This window comes from Colletotrichum karsti (assembly GCF_011947395.1).
Source record: "Colletotrichum karsti strain CkLH20 chromosome Unknown Scaffold3, whole genome shotgun sequence".
NCBI classification, from domain to species: Eukaryota; Fungi; Ascomycota; class Sordariomycetes; order Glomerellales; family Glomerellaceae; genus Colletotrichum; species Colletotrichum karsti.
In genome coordinates, this window is record NW_024065903.1 from 1,054,319 (window position 1) to 1,073,493 (window position 19,175).

Genomic DNA, 19,175 nt, shown 5'->3' on the forward strand with positions numbered 1-19,175 from the left:
GGTTTTGGTTTTCCCTAGCTGCAGCATGTGTGTGCGTTTTGAGCGTCTTTTGCGGCGTCATTGGTTGGGGTCGGGGTGATTGTGCCTGGTACCTGACACTAACAACCAACTCCGCGTGGCGTGCCATGACAGGTCAAGGTCGAGGAGGAGTCCAGATTGCAAAGTCTTTCGACTAGTGTACGTGGTAGAAAGAGGTGCGGTTCGAGGCAGCCCAGCAAGAAATTTAGCGCCGCGGCTCATGATTCGTAGTCGAGCAGGGTTTCCAAGGCCCATATCTCATAAAGGACCCATGGGATGGGAGTTCCTTGACTCCGTCGTCCTTAGCCCTGAGGGCCGGGCCCCTGGCCGAGGCTCGGGCTGGTGTGACGATATGGGAAAGATGTGCCGGCCTGTACCGAGAGAGCCCCTTGCCCCGGTGTGGAAGAGGAAGGCCGGACAGTGCAGCCGGCACGGATGTGGGAAGGGAAGGGCGCGGGAGTGCCGTGCTGGCCATGCACCATGCCACTTGAGTGCAGCCAAGGCAGCAAAACAGGGCCCAAGTTCCCGCCGCGCTGGTTCATCTGGTCCGTCTGCCGTAGCGTAGGAACACGTCGATCGATTTGCCCAGCAACTGGGTGTTCGGACCAGAAGGAGCTGAAGGAGTAGAAAACAACAGACGACAGGAACTGAGGCTGATGGGACGGGACATTGGACGACGTCGTCTGACTTCTTGACGTACACAGTAACAGACCTAAAAGGAAGGATTCGAGTCTGGATTGCTCGCTAGAGCAGAGACCTGTTCTCTCGTCGCCAGGGAAAAAGAAAAGACGGCGGCGTCACTTCGCCGTCAGCCTGAGCCTGGCTGACCGACCTTGCACCGAGGGGACGTCCATTTCGGTTCGAATCCTTGTGCGACACAGACGATGCCACGACGCCCGGAAAATGCCTCTTTGTTCCCTGACAGACTCCATCTTCGACGAATCGTCACAGAGGAGAAGAGACTTGCCAAGGTACATCCGGAGGTGAAAGAGGGGAAGGGGAAAGAAACTTCAGTGAGAAAAAACCAGAAGAATTGGGGCTCTGACCTCGACGAGCGAATCGGGGAACAAGACTCAGCTGGCGGTGTTGGGACCGCGGTACTTTCTTGATGACCAAACTTTTGGCAAGTCAAGGTTGTGTCGCTGGGAACTGGAGTTGTAGCTGGGAACATGGAAGACACGAGAGAAGAGGGTGTGAAGGGGAAAGGGGAACTGGCGAGTGGGTTTGTGCCTGTCGATCACATCCGTTCCGAGTGCGTGGTGTTTTTGCTACTGTAAGTGACGTGTATAGGAACAAGACGGATGTGGTAGCCGTCGTAGAGAGCCTGCAGATCATACGGCAAAATCACTAACAATTTCCAGCAGAGAAGTTGTACCCGAGACTCAGTAGAGTCTCCCGGACACTGCCCCAATGCCTTCCCGCCAGGAACAAGTTTTGTGCTTGCAGAGTGCAGACCCGATTCGCCTGCCAACTGTCCAGGCTGTCTGTGCCTGCATATTTCTTTGGTCTGGAACGTCAGACCCGGACCAATTCGAATTTTCGCGGGATTTATTTGCAAGTATTTTTTTCTTCTTCCTCTTCTCATTGCCTGAGTCATCCGATATCTCTGAGGTTGTCACTGCATGTGAGCGGGAGGCCGAGTCACCATCACTATCATCCGAACTAAGACAACTCCCGTCAGCTTTGCCGAATAGCAAGTCGGAAGGGTATCAATGTATCCAGCCAAGAACGGCGAGAGGCTTTTCCATTCAGTAACAGACCCAGATACCAATTGTTCTTCCGCCTCGATCAACCAGGAACCGTCCTCACAAGGCTGCAAGTACAAGGTCCGTGGTTCGAATCACAAGCTCACATCTAAGGTATTTTTTAAGGTCAGAGATACGCTGTCAATCGCTATTCCCCAGCACGAAGCAATCCCAGACCGCGTTGTATCAGGTTCCCAGTTGGCGGACATATCTCCCCAGCGCGGTCTCAAACACACGTGCTCGTTCTGGGATTCGAGTTACCGGTAAACAAGTTCTTCTGCCCAATGTCAGGTACACCGTAACGTTGCTGGCAGTGGTCGCATGTCCTTGGCGGCCCGTCGATGATCATTGGAACGGGGACCGTTCGAGACCACCCGGGATCCACTGACGATCCCTCACTTTCCGAACGGAATCAAGGCCGTTGTGCATGACTTGCCTTGTCCTGCTCTGCGAAATCCAGGAACACAACGGCCAAGCCTGTGCTCCAAACGGAAGCAGGAGCAACTTCCGTTCGAGAGACTCTTCCGTCAGCATCACGACCACACCGTTCGCATTATACTGCTAGTGTACGGGGAAGGCAAAGTTGGCGAGCGCTACGAATACCGTCTTTGGAAACGTTCCCGGTTTTCCACACTTCCAGACGTCCACAACTTCTCCTCCATCCGCATGTCAAAGATTTATCAGCACCCTATCTGGCTGGCCTTGTGGATGTGGAATTGCCTCACACCCTCAACCAAACGCCTTCTCCACCAGACCATCGTTACATTCATCAGTGGAACGACGCAACATGGCCTCGCTAAACAGCCTTTTGAGTTGCCCCAAGCCGCCGTCACCATTGTCACAGGAAGTCGAAAAATGGTTAACCGGGGAGAAGCACCAAGGTACCGGTGACAGGCTCTGACCTCATCACATCCATTCTCACCCCGCCGTTCACCGTCATCTAGAACATCTGCCTCCTCTTCGAATGCGGCGTCGCCCACAACGGATTCCGGGCTTCCGCCCAACAAGTCGACTTGAGACGTCGGCAAGACGAACACAATTCGTCATGTGTGAAGAAAATTATTTTCTCTTGATTTTTCAACATCCGACATTTGCCTCTCGCCCACCGAACGCCACTTTTATCGCAACTTCAGGCTTTTCGGCCGAGGTCCGTCCGGAAGCACTCAGTCGCGCCCGATGGCCTCGCATGGCTCGCAAGTGGGCGCCGTGAGCAATGACGACGGATTGATCAAACCTCAAAGAACCCGGATTGCTGGAGCATAAACTCCAGAGATGGGCAGAAGAAGTCCCCGCATATCCATCATTACCTCTGTCGGGGGTTTCCCTGGTTCTTGCTTGATCGATCGAGCTGACAGATTTTGGGGCCGGTATTCATGCTGGTGGGCACCTGCAAGGTAGAGGACGTTGGTCGACAAGACTTCTCTCCTTTCTGATCCTGCTGCGTTTTGCCTTCTTTATTGCTGGAGGACAACCCGTTATCGGCCGACGTTCTTTCGACGGTTGAGGTTAAGATGCGACAGCACCTTGTTGGAGGCATGTCTGCTGCAAATCTGCCAGCCAACTCTGACGACCTATCCCAGCTTGGCGATAGACGAGGCTCGTCAAAATCGCGTAAGACGCACGTAGATAACGCTATCTACACTTGTTGGGGACACAAGGTGACCTGCCAAGTGGCATTCTCACACTGGTCTAGCAAACACCTGCTTGTCGAATAGCACTCGCTCTCTCTCATGCTGTTATATGCACCATTCGGGAACAGTTTGGGGATTACAAGGCTTCATAATGCTGATGCCTCCTCAACTTGTTTCCTATTCGTCTCTTATTCTATCTTTTTGGGCCAGAAAAGTCTCGTTTCAGTTGCTTGCAAACATCAATCACATGCAGATATGTATTTCATCCGCTACGAAATGTCTTACACCAGCTCGCAACTCTTGGAGAACAATCAGGTCAACCATCTTGGTACTGCACTCACCACGAAGGCTACAGGCTATCGACGACGTCCCTTGCAGTACTGCGGCATACCATGACACTGATGACACTGCGCCGCTGAAAAGCTGCGTCCGTTTTCTTCAATCATAAGCAGTGGCGCGACGTGTTAGTCACCCCGCACCGCCCGGAGCTCGCGAAGGGCAAAGGGCGTCGAACACGAATCTGACATTTGCTCGTTTTAGCAGCATTTTCTATTTCGACGCTTTCTTAGACGAAGAAGTTGGCTCCTGTACCTGCTTATGGTCAAGTGACTTTTGCGCCGGAGACTCATTGTTCCTTCGACACGAGGTGCTATTTGGCGATGCCCAGCTATCAACGGAGTTCCACGCTTTTGATTTCTATTTTCTGCCATTCTTCGACGAGCGTCGAGATGCCCGCCGGCTTGGACAAAATGCTTCTCTGGACCGCAGTAACGTTGTGACCGCCAACACGAAAGCACCTCTCGACCCCTGCCAGTCTTCTGTCACTTGCCCGAATGAAGATCAATAAAGTGGCCGGTCCAATCGAAGCAGCACTTCTAAATGGCGTCAAGGCTCGAAATGGACAATCACGACGCAGAATCGGACCGTCAGCACCTGTCAGACAGAAGGCCGCCTCGTATCGTACCTTAGCCGCAACACTCCGCAGAGTCACACTCTCCCGCCTCTTGACCACATCTGGTACGGACGCATGCCGTCTGCAAGCTGCGTACAGTCATCACCTCGCCGTTCCGTGTCGTTATCGAGGCCATCTGGAAATCGTCCCAACCCGGTATGGCACGCAACGAGCGGCGCGTCCGACGGTTCAACCTCGCCAGCCCTAAGATCCGGGGCGATGCCAGAATGACCGGGGTTCGTGTAAGCTTCGGTCCCTAAGCGGACAGCCCGCCTTCGCGATGATTCTCTCCGCTCGACTTGGTGATACATAAGGTGAGCGGGTTCCTGGACTTGGCCGATTCCTGTCCTGTTCACACATACGCATCTGTAAAGCAACAGCCTCAAGTTGTCTCACACGCAACTAACTCACAGTCGCTCGTGCCTTTGGCAAATTCACTCTCGTTCAAACCAGCACTCCAGCTCACCATGAAGCTCCTGCAAACGCTCGCGCCCGCCGCCGGGCTCATCTCTCTCGCCAACGCCTGGGGAACTGACGTCCATACCTTTTACACCACGGTCATAACCACGGCCTACGAGACGTACTGCCCCGTGAGTTCCGCCCTCCTTTCTCCAGAAGTTGAGCAGACGACTAACGACCCAAGTCTCCCACAACCTTTGTCCACCACAACGTGACTTACACCGCAACCACGGCAACGACCCTCACCATCACCAGTACGCCCATCTCGTCCCTCCTCAGACCATCCTAGACTAACAGATCCCCAGACTGCCCCTGTACCATCACAACTCACCAACCGCCCCCGTACACGACGACCAAGACGCTTCCCCCTCCTCCTCCTCACGCCAACACCACCATCGTGACCTCCACCAAGACCCCCAAGCCTCCCAAGCCAACCTACCACAACACGACCATCGAACACACCCCGAAGCCGCCCACGCCGACCCTGACTCACCCTCCCAAGCCTCCCCACCACAACGGCACCACGACCGTCATCGTCGTCACGCCCCCGGCGGAAACCACCATCGCCGGAGTCACCCCCGTCACACCGACCCTGCACAACCCCCCTCCCACCAACACCCCCGTCAGCCCCTCGACCACCCCTCCCGTCACCGTCCCCGGCAGCGGCGCGGAGAAGATCGGGGCCGGCGTCGGTGCGGTGCTGCTCGCCGGGTTCGTCGCACTGTTGATCTAATGTCTTACATCTAATACGTAGCCTCTCCACGGCGGAGCATTTTTGGAATGCCGAAACCTGGTGGCTCTTTTTAAATCCTTTTCAACACTTTCCTTTAAAGGCCGGCAAAAGTTGGAGTATATCAACCCGGGTTTTTGTTTTTGACCACGAGATACCATATGGCACTGTTTGGACATTTTTCGTGATGGGTGGTTCTTATCTACTACTGGGCATTCCACGGGAAAGCGAAAGACGGAGTGACGGAGTTTGGCCATATCGGACACCACCAGTCCTTACTTACATATCACATATCACTTATACAGTAATACCAAACGAGGCGGGTTGCAAAGGCACCTCCCCTCGACACGCTCCTTTCAATCACCTCTTCCACCAACGAGTCTCACGGAATCTCCCCAATGTGTCCATCTTTCGTCGCCGAAAAAAAGAACTCGACAGATCATCCCATCCCGCGCCAAATGCGAGTTTATCTCCCAGCAGCGCCAAGTCCAATATTCCTCTTCTCTCGCAGCTGACATGCATGATCCCCCCCTTCCCCTCGTTCGACCTGCCTGATCTACCTCTCACGCAACCGCAAACATCTCTCAGAAGAAGAAAAAAAGCTTTGCTGTGCCGCAGAGAAACAATTGACGAACCAGAACAAATCTGGGAGACGGGACATGATAAGGCTTCTCTTCGAGGACAACTGGGCGAAAAAAAAGAGCGCGCACCCCTCCCAGCCCAGATACTACTGTCCTACAATTATTAGCCACTTTCTATACTAATAATTCTAAAATAATACTTATTAAATATCTAAAATCTCAAGGTATTTAATAAATATTATTTTAGAATTTATAAGTACTTTTGAGGTAGAAAGGCTAGGCTACTGAGTTGAGGTAAATGGGGAGTGTGCGCTGAATTTCTTCGCCCAGTTGGAGGAGTACCTCGTATTCCCTCCCCCTTGCACTGGCAATCGACAAACAAGCAAACTTTCCCCATTCATCACCAGCCTGACTAACTACCTACCTTATCTAACTTCACCTCACACCGACTAGCGCCGTGGGTTGGGTGTGCATGTGGTCGTCCCGAAAGAGGTGAAACCGTCTTCTCCTTTGGACTTTATCCCCCACCCCGGCGACGAGCCAAGCTCGTGGTTCGCGGGTTCAGTATCCGGACTGCCGGACCCTAGTCGTTCGACCACGGGATGGGGGAAGGAAAACCTCGTATTCTTGCATCACTTGATGTCCACCGCCACCACCCTTCCACTCATTGACGTATCGGTTTCCTTGCTTCAATCGATATTTACTGACTGATGTGCGTTTGGCGGTCGCGTTGTCGTTGGCGGTTGGCGGGAACGTTGCATTTACCCCGTTGATGTTCATTTGGGGGGCAGATCACGTCGTGGAGGCGGGGGCGGGGCGGGGCCCAAGGAGAAAGGCGTGGGATAAGATAGACCAACGCGCTGGGCGTATCGGGAGCCTGCGTGCGGGATTTGGCCATGAGATGATAACTGAGGTTGTTGAAGTCGGGGTTTCGCACCAGCAGAAGGTTAGGAGACAAGTTGGGCCTCAAAGAATTTGGTATCTTAACTGTAGTGTACTCGAGGTTTCTGAAATCATACAACGATACTCTGTCGCCCCTCTCTTCAGGCGTTCCAGTTCTTTCCGTCTGTCACTTCGTCTACACCGCGGATATCATCAAGGCCAGCGCCGTGTACATGAACCCAGGCGCAAGCGCTATCTCCTTCATCGGCCAACGGGGTCCTTCTACCCCAAGTCCTGGCAGTTCTCATACCCTTGCTTCTGACAGGGCCGTTGGTCTGTCCGTAACGCGATTCCCTCTCACAGATGTGGCCGCAGACGAAAACGGCCGTCTTCAACCCCCAATCCCAGGGGGTCCGCATTGGGTCTGCCTTCTCGTCATGCGAAATACCTCCGCTGGGATGACCTGAATGGCTCGTCACGTCTTCCGTCAAACATTATCATCCGTAACCCCAGCGACGAGATCACGGGCTTAACCCAATCTCGGCGTTTCGTAAGCGTGCCCTGGCCTCTCTCACAAGCGCCTTGGCTTCCTCGACCTCGAATCCGTCTTGTGTGAGTTCCGTGCCGAGTCGATTGGCCGTCGTGTAATCCGCCGCCCGCATGGCGTGCCGCGCAAGCCACATGCGAGCCCTGCTCGTCGAAGCAGTGACGCCCGTCCCCTCGTGTCCGTCATCGCCTCTGCCCTCACCTTCGTCGTCGGAGGCCCCGGGAGAATCGTTGTGAATAGCAATCGATTCACCCGGGTCCTTGTCCGCTGACGCATCCCCGCCCTCTTGCGCGAGACACAACTCCATGTAGGCTTTGGACTCGTCAATCTCGCCAAGTTGGTCGTACATGATCGCGATCTGGTACAGCACTTCAGGGTCCAGGTGTCCCGTGGCGCCCCGGCCGTTGAAGAAGTCTCCACCGCTGCCAAAACTGCTGCCCACATCATAATAAGCCTCAGCAAGCAGCGCCCTTTTCAGGGCCTTGATGCCATCTTGGTCGCGACCCATCTTTTGCAGACACGAGCCGACGGCCACCCACATCTTGCCATCCCAGGGCCTCAGACCGGCCGCCTTTTTGTAATACCAGAGGCTGTAGGTGTGCATCTCCAGCATCTCATACGCCTGGCCAAGGCCGTACCACGCACGATAATCCCGGCGGTTGACGTCGACTGCACGGCGGTATGACTCGATGGCGGCATGAGTGTTCTTCAACTCGACGTACTCGTGTCCCATGAGCGTCCATGCGGAAAGGAACGATCGGTCAAGAGTAAGGGCTCTGCGGAAGTACTGCACTGCCTTTTCGTGCATCGATAGCAGAGAGTAGTAGTTGCCTACTACCACGCAGGACTCAGCACGGAACTTGTCGATATTGGAGCACAGGTGTGCTAGGAACGCGAGCTTCGGTCGCATGTTCATGACATAGAGGATGTTGGAGTAGTGATCTAGCGCGTCGAGCCGATGTGGATGCTGTGATAGCAATCGGCTAAAATGTTGCTCGGCTGCCACGAAATCTTTGGCGTGATATGAAAGCAGGGCATTGCATGCCTGAAGGAATGGCGAGGCCGGGAAAATGTTCAACAACTGATCCAGCGAGTTCGCGAGCTCGGGGCCCTGCTGGTATAGTTCGAGGGAGGTGTGGAGATGGAAGATGAAGGAGACGATGTTCTGGGGGAGATGAGCTGCTATACGGCCCAGCTTTGGACAGTTAGTTCTGAGCATTCTCTTTCGCATCATCCGAAACTTACATCCTCGACTCGCGTACAGAGCGATGCCATCTCCAACCAGCAGCCCCAGTTCCAGGGGTACAGGTGGACGCTGCGAATAAACCAGTCCATGGCCTTCTCCTCGTTCTTTTCCTTCGCGAGGACCATCCCGTACCTGATCTGGTTAGTAACCGCCACAAAACAAATTCTCCGCTTCCCTCACTCACAGGTATTCCAGCCAACCTTGACTGCCAAGCACCTCGCCGTCGTCCGTCATCCGTTCGTCGAACCAACTGCTGAGGATCCGACTGACGGCATTCAATTGCTTGTTGACCACGTTCCCCAGATCCTGCGGGCCCATGACCATCTCTGAATCTTCATTCTTGCGCTTCTCCCCGGACATGACCTTCGCATACAGCGCAAGAAACAAGGCCTTCTGGCTCAACCTCGGCAACTCGGTGCTGCCGAGGTTCTTTGCCTCCGCCTTCCCTTTCCCCTTTGGCGTTCCGGAAGCACCTTCAGCCTTGGCGCTCAGAATACCAGTCATCAGAGAATCCGGCAGGAAGACGGCGGCGCAGCGGTCGAACTCTCTCATGTCGAACAACGACTTCGCTAGCAAGTACTTGTTGATTTCCCTCGCCTCCAGCACGGCCTCTTCCGGGTCGGTATTTGGCGTGAACACGACGGAAACGTACGGTTCATCGGCGTCGACGACATCGGCACCGTTCGCGGTCTCGGGTATCGAATTGAGGAGCTCTGCCGCCCTGGGACCACGTTAGTCCAAGCCGCAGGGATCCCGTCCAGGGCACGGAGAGCTTGCCATTTCGCGGCCGAGTAGAGACACCGCTCGGAACACTTCACGACGGCATCCTGGAGCGAGCCGCGCAGCTGCGACAGTTCACTCTCGGTGAGCGACATCTTTGCGCGCCCTCAGCCGGGCAGGGGGAGTCGTCGGGATAGCGATCGGTTGCGGTTTCGTTTTGTGATTCAGCAGGACAGGGGCCGTGGCCAAGGGAAGGCCTCAAAATCGTCCAATGGCTCTTTGCAGACTCCGAGATACGATTACGTCTTATGACAAACGATTGCGCCGCGCGCGCGAGAAAGAGTCGGGGATGTTTCGTCGAGGAATGGAGTTGTCGAATGTACGAGTTGTGTTTGTTTAACCTGACGTAGTAAGGCTCGACGGCAGAAAACCGGCATCCACAACGCGGTCGGCGCGACTGGCGCTAAGACGTCTGACCGCCTTGCCCCTCGTCCACTGAACGGCGTCGCTGAACAAACACAAACGCAGCAACGTTGGTGGCCCTGAAGACGCCCTGGGCGCCTGTCATCCCGAATGGCAGGGCCTCCCCCACTATCGGGATGTTTGCTGCCTCACCGCGTCCGAATTCCCCCTTCCACCGCCTGCCAAAAATAGGCGGTAATGAAGATCGGATGAGGGGTCGTAGTAAGTACCAACACATTGCAACTCAATCTTTTGCCCAATTTACACGCCCGGCGCATTAATTTGCGATAAACATCCCCTGCGCAAATTTCTTGACGAGCAACCATCTCATCTCTCCTTCACCCGTTCTTCCTCCACCCATTGTAAGTCACCGCCTCTCTCTCCCCCGCCTCTTTTGTTCCCCCGTCTTCACAATCTAAGCGCGGTTTCTTCCCCCACACACAATTGAAGAAGCGCTCCATTCCTTTGAGACCGTTTAAACTGACCACGGAACGCCTCGATCAAGCCCCGTTCGAACATTAGCTTCCTCCGCCCCGTGTCAGCACCAGCACGCAACCGACAAGATGGCCAAGAAAACCACCCTCGCCGAGTTCGAGTCCGTCTTTCCCAAGCTCGAGGAGGTCCTCCTCGAGCATGCGCAGAAGTACAACCTCCCCACGGAGGAGCTGGCGTGGTACAAGAAGGCAAGCACACCACCACCACCAACAACACCATCACCGCCGGGATCGGTGACGATGGGCCGGGGAGATTGCTCCACGGCATACAGACCCCAAGAACAATGTAATTGACAGATGGCGCGCAACCACTATAGTCCCTCGAAATCAACACCCTCGGCGGCAAATGCAACCGCGGCATGTCCGTCCCCGACTCCGTCTCCCTCCTCCTCGACAAGCCCCTCTCCGAGGAGGAATACTTCCAGGCCGCCACGCTCGGCTGGATGACGGAGCTCCTCCAGGCCTTCTTCCTCGTCTCGGACGACATCATGGACTCGTCCATCACCCGCCGCGGCAAGCCCTGCTGGTACCGCCACGAGGGCGTCGGCATGGTCGCCATCAACGACGCCTTCATGCTCGAGTCCGCCATCTACACCCTCCTCCGCCGCTTCTTCCGCGAGCACGCCTCCTACGTCGACCTCCTCGAGCTCTTCCACGAGGTCACCTTCCAGACCGAGCTCGGCCAGCTCTGCGACCTCCTCACCGCCCCCGAGGAGAAGGTCAACCTCGACAACTTCTCCATGGAGAAGTACCGCTTCATCGTCGTCTACAAGACCGCCTACTACTCCTTCTACCTCCCCGTCGCCCTCGCCCTCCACTGCCTCAACATCGCCACCCCCAAGAACCTCAAGCAGGCCGAGGACATCCTCATCCCCCTCGGCGAGTACTTCCAGATCCAGGACGACTACCTCGACAACTTCGGCCTGCCCGAGCACATTGGCAAGATCGGCACCGACATCCAGGACAACAAGTGCAGCTGGCTCGTCAACCAGGCCCTGCAGATCGCCACCCCCGAGCAGCGCCGCATCCTCGAGGAGAACTACGGCCAGAAGGACAAGGCCAAGGAGGCCGTCATCAAGAAGCTCTTCGACGACATGAAGCTCAAGCAGCGCTTCGAGGACTTCGAGGAGAAGCGCGCCACCGAGATCAAGACCATGATCGAGAACATTGACGAGAGCGAGGGCCTCAAGAAGGGCATTTTCAGCGTCTTCCTGGAAAAGATCTACAAGCGCAGCAAGTAAACGAATCGACTTCCACTCCGGCCACCACCACCAGCAGCACCACCACCACTACCAGCGCGATGAAACTCCTTAATTTTGGCGGCATCGGCATTGAAGACAAAAGAGAGAAAGATACCACAGTCCAATTGATTGATGACGACGATAATAGACCGTTAGATTCATACATAGCCGATATTAAGAAAATACAAAGAAGATTTTTTCCCCGTCCAGATCCGATCGCAGATCCGACTTCGGATCCAGATCCCCGCGCAACCCTATTTTCGGTGTGTCTGACGCAATGTCAACAAACGGGTATCTTACATGTTAATAATAAATCACCCATGCGCCTGAATTCGCATCGCGTGCACGGCTTGCTCCGAGCCCATTACTCGTTTCCCCCCTTCGAACGGTTACTTCTTTGGCCCCACGGGCCGTTCTGCAGCTCTGCCCAGAAAATTTCCGCCTCTTTCTTTTCTTACTTGGATGCGCTTCTTTAGCCCTCTTACCGTCTGAGACAGGGTTGAGACAGGCCGTTGTTATCAAAAATGGACGGCCACGATCAATGTCTGACAGTGCCGCTTCGACCAAGACCTAGTGGCGCGTGCGGCCTCGAATCTCGACCCCTCTCGCGCTCGACAAAGTTGATCAACGGCACATCCTCGTCATTCTGTTTTGAGGTGCGCCTTGGCAGCGACGGCATTGGTGGCTGCTCGTTGGACACGACGCGGCGGACGGGCGCGCCGCCGGCCGTTGAGCGACTCCTTGGCCTCGTCGCAGCTGACTGAGATGCCATGCGCTGGGGAGGGTACGCCTTGTTCGTCCCCATGCGTGTCACTGTCGGCAGTTGCGGTGTCATCGCAGCGTCCGGCCCTTGCTCCCAACCAGTCGCCATTTGAATGAGAGGCTGACCAACGGGTGCCCTGACTCCGCGGCCGTGGCCGTCTCGCCAGGCCGCGGGCAAGTCGGGCACTTTCGGCGTCAAGTCGACCAAAGGTTGAGGCATGCCGGGTTTCCGCGCTCCATCCGATGTGGTTGGCCGGGATGACGTAGTTGGGCGGGATACCGGCGGACGTGACCGGCTTCGGGGCTGCGACATGGGCTCTGCCGCCGACCGGGACGTGCGCACGGTGCCTCTCCTCTCCGGCATGCCGGGCAGACCGGACGACGACAGCCTTTCGGGCTCGGGGTAGTTACTCAGAAGGGAGTGTCCACCGGTAAAAGGGCTATCGGGAGACATCTCCTCATGAGCGGAAGCGGCCGCGTTCTTCTCCGCCTGCAGCTTGCGTCCTTCGTAAGCGCGGCCCAGCAAACCACTGTTACTGAATTCCTGGTCTTTGGCGAATGGATCGATGTGTGCTTTCCTCGGCACTGGTTGCGACGCAGCCAGATTCGGGGTGGTTCTCGACCGACCAACGACTTTGTGTTGTCTGGGAACAGACAGCGGTTCCGATGATCGCGCCGCTTGCTTCTCAGGCAGGAAATCTTTGCCGAAATCGTCAAGCGGCTTGTCGAATTTGTCCATATCTAGGAGCGGAGAAAACGTTCCAATTGTGTAAGGGGTCTCGTCGACAGATACCTTCAGCCGGTGCAGCGTGCCGCTCCTTGCCAGTCCAACGGTCTTGGATGATGGACTCTCGGTGGCAGCCCGCTGGGTCTTTTTCGTCTTGGTCAAATCGACCTTCTTGTTGACGAGATACCAACTGCGCCACATGTGCAGTATTCTCCTAAAGTCCTCCGCAAGCCGTGCATCATCCGTGGAGAAGAAGTGAATGAAGTTTTCTGTGTTTTGGAACACGCTGGATTTCTGCTGGCTTTTTACAGCGATGGTGTTCTTCTTGGGTGCTCTGATTTGCTTCAACATGTCCTTCTCCGTGACCGAGTAGAGGTCGAAATCCGAAAGATGGCACAACGACACGGCGTCCTTGTCTGACAGTTTAGCGTCCTTCTTCTTTGCGGCGAAGACCTGTCCGTTCTCCATCAGGGTGATGTAGCGCTTGTTCCACTTCCCCGGTCGCGAGCAGTGGTAAAGTGAGAAGTTCAGCAGACCTGACGGGGGGTCGATGGTGCGGGGCACAACTTCAAGGTTCAAGTCGGGGTTCTTGTCGACGGAGTCACCAGGGATAATGAGAAGGCAGTGCTGGCTGTCGCGGTCCCATGAATTCAGAACATCCCTAATTCGCTCATAGCGTCTCAGCCGGCGCTCGAGTCCGAAAGCGAAGTAGCATTCCATGACGACACTGGTTTGCGGGTTGATGTTATGGGTCATGAGGTTGGCGGCCGAGTAAAGAATGTCCATTGGTGTTGTGTCGGGGGTAACGGGCAGACTGATGGAAGTCTGCAAGCAACGGATGGCGACTCGCTGGAGGGGGTTAGCAGGCATGTAGCGAAATGACGGTCGTAGAAAAACTCACACGCTCGCCAGCGTTGCTGGCTGTGATGGGAGCATCCGTCTGGGGGACGATGCCGCCGCCGCCTGCTTGAATGAAGCGCGAAGGGTCCATGACGCTGACTGGCCTGCAATCCAGCGATAGAGGCTGGAAGTATGAAGAAGAGGGGGGTTTTGTGAGGGTGGCAGGGTCGGACCTGCGACTTTTTCTGAGAAAGAAGGCGAACTTGTCGACTATGGGGGATCGGAGTCGGGGCGGGGGGTCGGGGACGGTAGCCAATTGAGCCTGAAGTCGAGCGAGATCCTTCCTCTTCTGTTCTGCCAAGATGCGATCAGTCTCTGCTTCGAGACGCGCAACCTCGTCGGCCCAGTGAGAAGCCTCCTCCTGTTCCTGGGTTCTGCGACGCCGATCGTTGTTCTCGTCTTGCTGGAGATGGTGTGGTAGTTGTTGGTGGTGGTGTTGGTGGCGGCGGTTCTCGTCCCAGTCGTCGTCCTTGAGATATTCCTTGCTGGAGAGTTTGGTGATGATTTGGGAACGAGCGTGGTCAGCTCGTGCAGAGAGCTTGAGGTCGGCGCATGACGAGGCGGTAGAGATTAAGATGGGGTTATGAGAGCGAGGTCTCAGCTGGGGTATAGGAGGTGAGAGAGAGTCGCGTGGTGCCCTGTTGGTCGGAAGAGGAATGAGGAGAGGCGGAGGAGGAGGAGGAGGAGGTACATTTGGAGGAGGATGAGGAGGTGGTGGTGCTGAAGCGGTCCTTGTTCCTTCAATTCCACCAGCAGCTCCTGACGCTGGCGCTGACGCAGGTACCTCCAAGTCGTGCTGTGCTTGTGCTTGTGCGTGTGCTCCCGCTTGTGCTTGTGCCGCATCAGCAGCTGACGCTGGAAGTAATAACGCTGATCCTGCAGACGGGGCGTTGGCACCAAAGTGAGCGCTGTGAGTGGTCTGAGTGGAGGAAACCCCTGGGGCTGGGGACCTGGACCCGGAACTGGTCCGCGCTAAGGAAAATAAGGAACCCGGCTCACTGGGGGGTCCGTCTCCGTCCAGCTGGAGGTACGGGTCCACGTCTCCGCTGGCTGAAGATGAACCCCCCGAACCACTGTGACCCCCCTGCAAGGGGCTCTCAGGCACATTGGGGGCTGTTTTTGGTCTTCGTCTGTTGGGGTAGCTGAACCGAACAGGAGATTCGGGAGGCGCTGGGATAACAACATTTGCTGTTGCTGCTGCTTCGTCAGTCAGGATGGACATGGACGAGGTGAGAGGTGCACAGCTGACACCACCACCAACTCCTCGACCACGACCACGACCACGGCCGACGGGGGATCCTTCGCCAAGGCCAACTCCCACGCCCATCACATCGCGGGATTGCATTTGCCATTGCCATTGGGATTGCGGTCGCGACTGCAGCGGCGTCTGCGGCGGTTGAAGACTATGGGCCGGGGCCGTCCGCCGTCTGGCCGCCGAGGACGATGGCGTCGTCTGACTGCGATGCGTCGTGCTCCTGGCTGGTGTCTGCTGCAATGGTGGTGCCTGGGAAGGCCCTTCGTCCTCCTCGTCCACGGCAATGCCGATGCAAACGCCAATGCTTGTCGCGGTTCCCGTTTCCGTCGTGGCATTCGACACAGTGTCGTCATCCTGGAAAATGTCCACCTCCCAGTCCCGCCAGTCTCGGCCAAAGTCCAACACGCTCTTGTGCTCTCGCAGACTCCTGTACCGCGTCAGTCGTCCGGCCGTGATGCTGTTGCCCCGTGTCGGTGGATGCGGAGCTGGTGATTTGGGCGGCCCTGGCCCGGCCGACATGGCCCGACTAATGCGGCTACGCGGGAAGAATCCTCCAGCTTCCATTGCTCCCGGACCTGGAAAGGATTCGAATGCCTCTCAAATGGCCCAACCTTCTTTCTCTCTTCCCGCTAGAGTTATCACCTGCTCCCACAGTCCGATCGATCCGATAAAAAAACCCTTCGGCAAATCCCCCGGATTCTCGTCCGATGGCTTCGATGACAGCAGCCCCGAAAGAGATAGCGTGGCGGTAACGGCCACGGCAGCGGACTGGGCCGCTGGGACCACAGAGCTGATCCTGATCCTCCCCCCAGCCCAGCAGGGAACACTTGAACGTTATCTTGCGTCTCGATGCGATCCTTCCCCAGGACCCTGCAGATCATGCAAGTGATTGATAACGATGCTTTCGGTCGGGTCGAACCTATCTTTCGGAGATCCGGTCTGACACTTCGACGAAGCCCTTAAAAAAATCATTGGCAATTGGTCTGACCGAGAAAACGAAGGGCCGAAATACCTCTCTCACTCACTCACTGTCACTGTCGCGACGTACAGGGGTCGGTTTTCAGGTACGGATTGAACAAAAGAAAAGAACAGCCGAAAAAAGAAAGAACCCGAAAAAGTGGCAAGACTCTCCTTCCCATAAGTCGGGTCCAGCGGGACGGATGCTAAGGGAGGCTTTTCACATCTCTCCCAATTGAAACACCATCTCCCGTCCAGAGACATCGAAAGACATCGAAAGACACGGAGAAAAGGGCCACCTATTCACAAAACGCGCAGGAATAGGGTTCGAGATATGCAGCACAATGAACCGCGATCGCCCAAGCCGTGGGCCGAATGCCAATCACTCACGCCTAATTTGCATCCATCAATTGTGCCATCATACTCTCTCCTACCACGCATTCCTCATCGAGCCCTGACGTGTATCTAGGACGTGTCGTGTTTACAATCTCCGAGAACACGCGCCATCGGCCCGCAAAAGCACTTCTCGACGTGTAACAAGATGCATTTCAGTGCCAGAGACGGATTCGTAATTTGGAATGAGCTCGTTCCAGAGCTCCGAGACTACCCCTGTGTCTATCCTCTACACCTCCGATCCCTCGATCTAGCCTATGGTCATTATTCTCTCTACGAGCATTGAGGGGAAGCTCGCGGCCATCACGGTGCAGCCCGATGCATCGTCTACAACGCATTCCGCGCCTAGAGCGGCAGTTGAGTGCACATCGAAGCCTGCAAGCGGAACCGCTTCCTCTCCAGTTCGGTCAATAAGACTCCCTCCCCACCCAGCCAGTCGTCGTCAATCACATCACGAGCGGCGGCACTGGTCCTGATCAATGGCGGAAAGCATGCACCTCACGTCTCCACCACCCGATGAAGTCGCTCGTTGACACATCGATACCCAGGTCCTTTAGAGCCCGCGTGCTGAGGTGGCAGTCGTAGGGCCTCTGGACGCTGGCGTTGGGGTCGTTGCCCTCCGTGTTGGCGATGATGCCGTCCATCGAGAGGTCCATGATCTCGGCGAACTTTTGGCAGATCTCGTACTTCGTCATCTTGTCCTCGCTGGAGAACTGCAGGATCTTGGGGAAGGAGCTGCGGTCGCCGGCTTCGAGGTACTTCACGGAGATGTCTGTTCACTCTTGTTAGTCATCGCGCATGAGACGGCGAGCAGGGCGGATTACCATGGCACACGCGGCCGACGTCCTCGGTGTTGGTCGGGTAGCGGATGGCCCAGTGGTCCATCTTCACCTTGGACTTTCCGTCCTGCGTCTTCCACAGCGTGTCCATCAGGATGTTGGTGGCGCTCTCGGCCGGAGTCTCTGCCTGACCGTACAGAACGGGAACGCGGAGGACGAGGCCGAGGCCTTCGCGCCCAGCCTGCTTGTACTCCTCCAGGACGGCATGCTCTCCGTCGAGCTTGGTCTGGCCGTACAGATTGGTGGGACCCGTCTGCGCGTCGGCCTCGTACGGGGCATCGCCGGGCTTTCCAGAGAAGACGTAGTCGGTGGAGATGTAGATGAGCAAGATGTCGCGAGCGGCGCAGAGCTTCGCCAGCGACTTGGTGGCGGCGACGTTGAGAGCCCTCGCGGCGTCGGGGTCGCTGTCCACCTTGTCGGGAAATCTCTGGGCGGCGCCTGTTCAAGATGACTGATGAGTAACTCGGTGTCCCGCGACGCATTCAAGAACAGGTTGACGCACAGTGCACGACGACTTGAGGCCTGCGAGAGAAAGAGAGGGCGTTAGCTCAATGTGTGACCGGTCGGCGGGAGTGAGGTCGGCCCTACTTTGACTCGTCGAGGAACTTCTCGACTTCGGCGGCCTTGCCCAAGTCGACCTTGAAAACGGACACCCCGTCCGCGCGAGAGAGGCCGGTGCCCTTGACATTCCAGCTCTTGCGGTCGAAGGCTCTCGCGACCTGTCTTCCCAGGAGACCGGTCGCGCCCGTGACCACGACGTCCTTGCCTGCCATGCTGTGAAGATCGACAAGTGGAAAATGTACTCTGAAGTCTGAACGAAGTTTAGTTCCAGAAGAAAAGGTTCGTTTTGCGACGTTATGCTCTTGTTCTGGCGACGCTGGGAAAGCTCAGCTACCCCGCGGTGGGGGGTCCTCCCACCTGCGACAACTCAATTGGACACTCTACGGGATAATTACATCATCTTCCCACAACCGCATACAAGCGGCATAGAAAGAAGAAAAGAGGACGCCTTGGACCAAGCTTGTGATCTCACGACAAGGGACCGAAGTCTTCACGGCGCAAGCTCGTCACTTCTTCGGATGAACCAGTTCAAGAGAGACTTGGTTTTGTTTGCGGACGCTTCAATGCCGCCATATCCCGAGTCGGCCAGGCCAGCCTGGAAGCCTCTCCCCAGCGGGTCGAGCCAGAGCACCATCTCGCAGAGAAAGCTGAGACTCTGGAATTCAAACGTCGAGAAAACACGCAGAGACGAAGACCAGACGCAGTGAATTACGCACTATTTTGCCCCTAAGCCGCGGATGCCTATCCCTGGCTTCAGGGCTGGAACCATCAAAACCTCTCCAGACTCTCCGAGTCATGAAACGAGCTGACCAGATCTTTAGGCTTAAGCAGCGCGGCTTTTGTTACTCGTGCAAGGTTTACGAATATCGTTACGGCATCTCAGCATTGTTATTTCCAACCCACCTTCTGGCCGGAAGTAAACCTTCAGCGGCAGGAATCAAGAGGTAATGGTGAAGGCGGCGCGGTGCATAATTGAAAGCTTCCCAGGGACAGGTGCTCGGAAACGTCTATGATATCGACAAAGCGGCTCAAAATGTCCCGATATTGTCAGTTAATCGACCACGATCAACAAC

At 56.0% G+C, this 19,175-nt stretch overlaps 3 protein-coding genes across 3 annotated transcripts; 2 read left to right on the forward strand and 1 right to left on the reverse strand.

The window, feature by feature from the left end:
- Nucleotides 1-4,813: 4,813 nt before the first annotated feature.
- Nucleotides 4,814-5,538, forward strand: CkaCkLH20_01388 (uncharacterized protein; the record flags this gene model as incomplete). Its single annotated transcript, XM_038884107.1, has 3 exons — nucleotides 4,814-4,936; nucleotides 4,990-5,059; nucleotides 5,111-5,538. 3 exons carry the CDS (start codon nucleotides 4,814-4,816, stop codon nucleotides 5,536-5,538), a joined length of 621 nt encoding a protein of 206 aa, XP_038750699.1.
- Nucleotides 5,539-10,536: 4,998 nt separating this feature from the next.
- On the forward strand, nucleotides 10,537-11,708 carry CkaCkLH20_01389 (farnesyl pyrophosphate synthetase; the record flags this gene model as incomplete). The annotated part of the gene is made up of 2 exons (XM_038884108.1): nucleotides 10,537-10,701; nucleotides 10,785-11,708. The coding sequence occupies 2 exons, from the start codon at nucleotides 10,537-10,539 to the stop codon at nucleotides 11,706-11,708; spliced, it is 1,089 nt and encodes a 362-aa protein (XP_038750700.1).
- A 538-nt stretch (nucleotides 11,709-12,246) lies between these two features.
- CkaCkLH20_01390 (uncharacterized protein) lies at nucleotides 12,247-18,314 on the reverse strand (the record flags this gene model as incomplete). Its single annotated transcript, XM_038884109.1, has 7 exons — nucleotides 12,247-14,046; nucleotides 14,099-15,033; nucleotides 15,097-15,779; nucleotides 17,216-17,474; nucleotides 17,527-17,979; nucleotides 18,044-18,063; nucleotides 18,130-18,314. 7 exons carry the CDS (start codon nucleotides 18,312-18,314, stop codon nucleotides 12,247-12,249), a joined length of 4,335 nt encoding a protein of 1,444 aa, XP_038750701.1.
- Nucleotides 18,315-19,175: the final 861 nt, after the last annotated feature.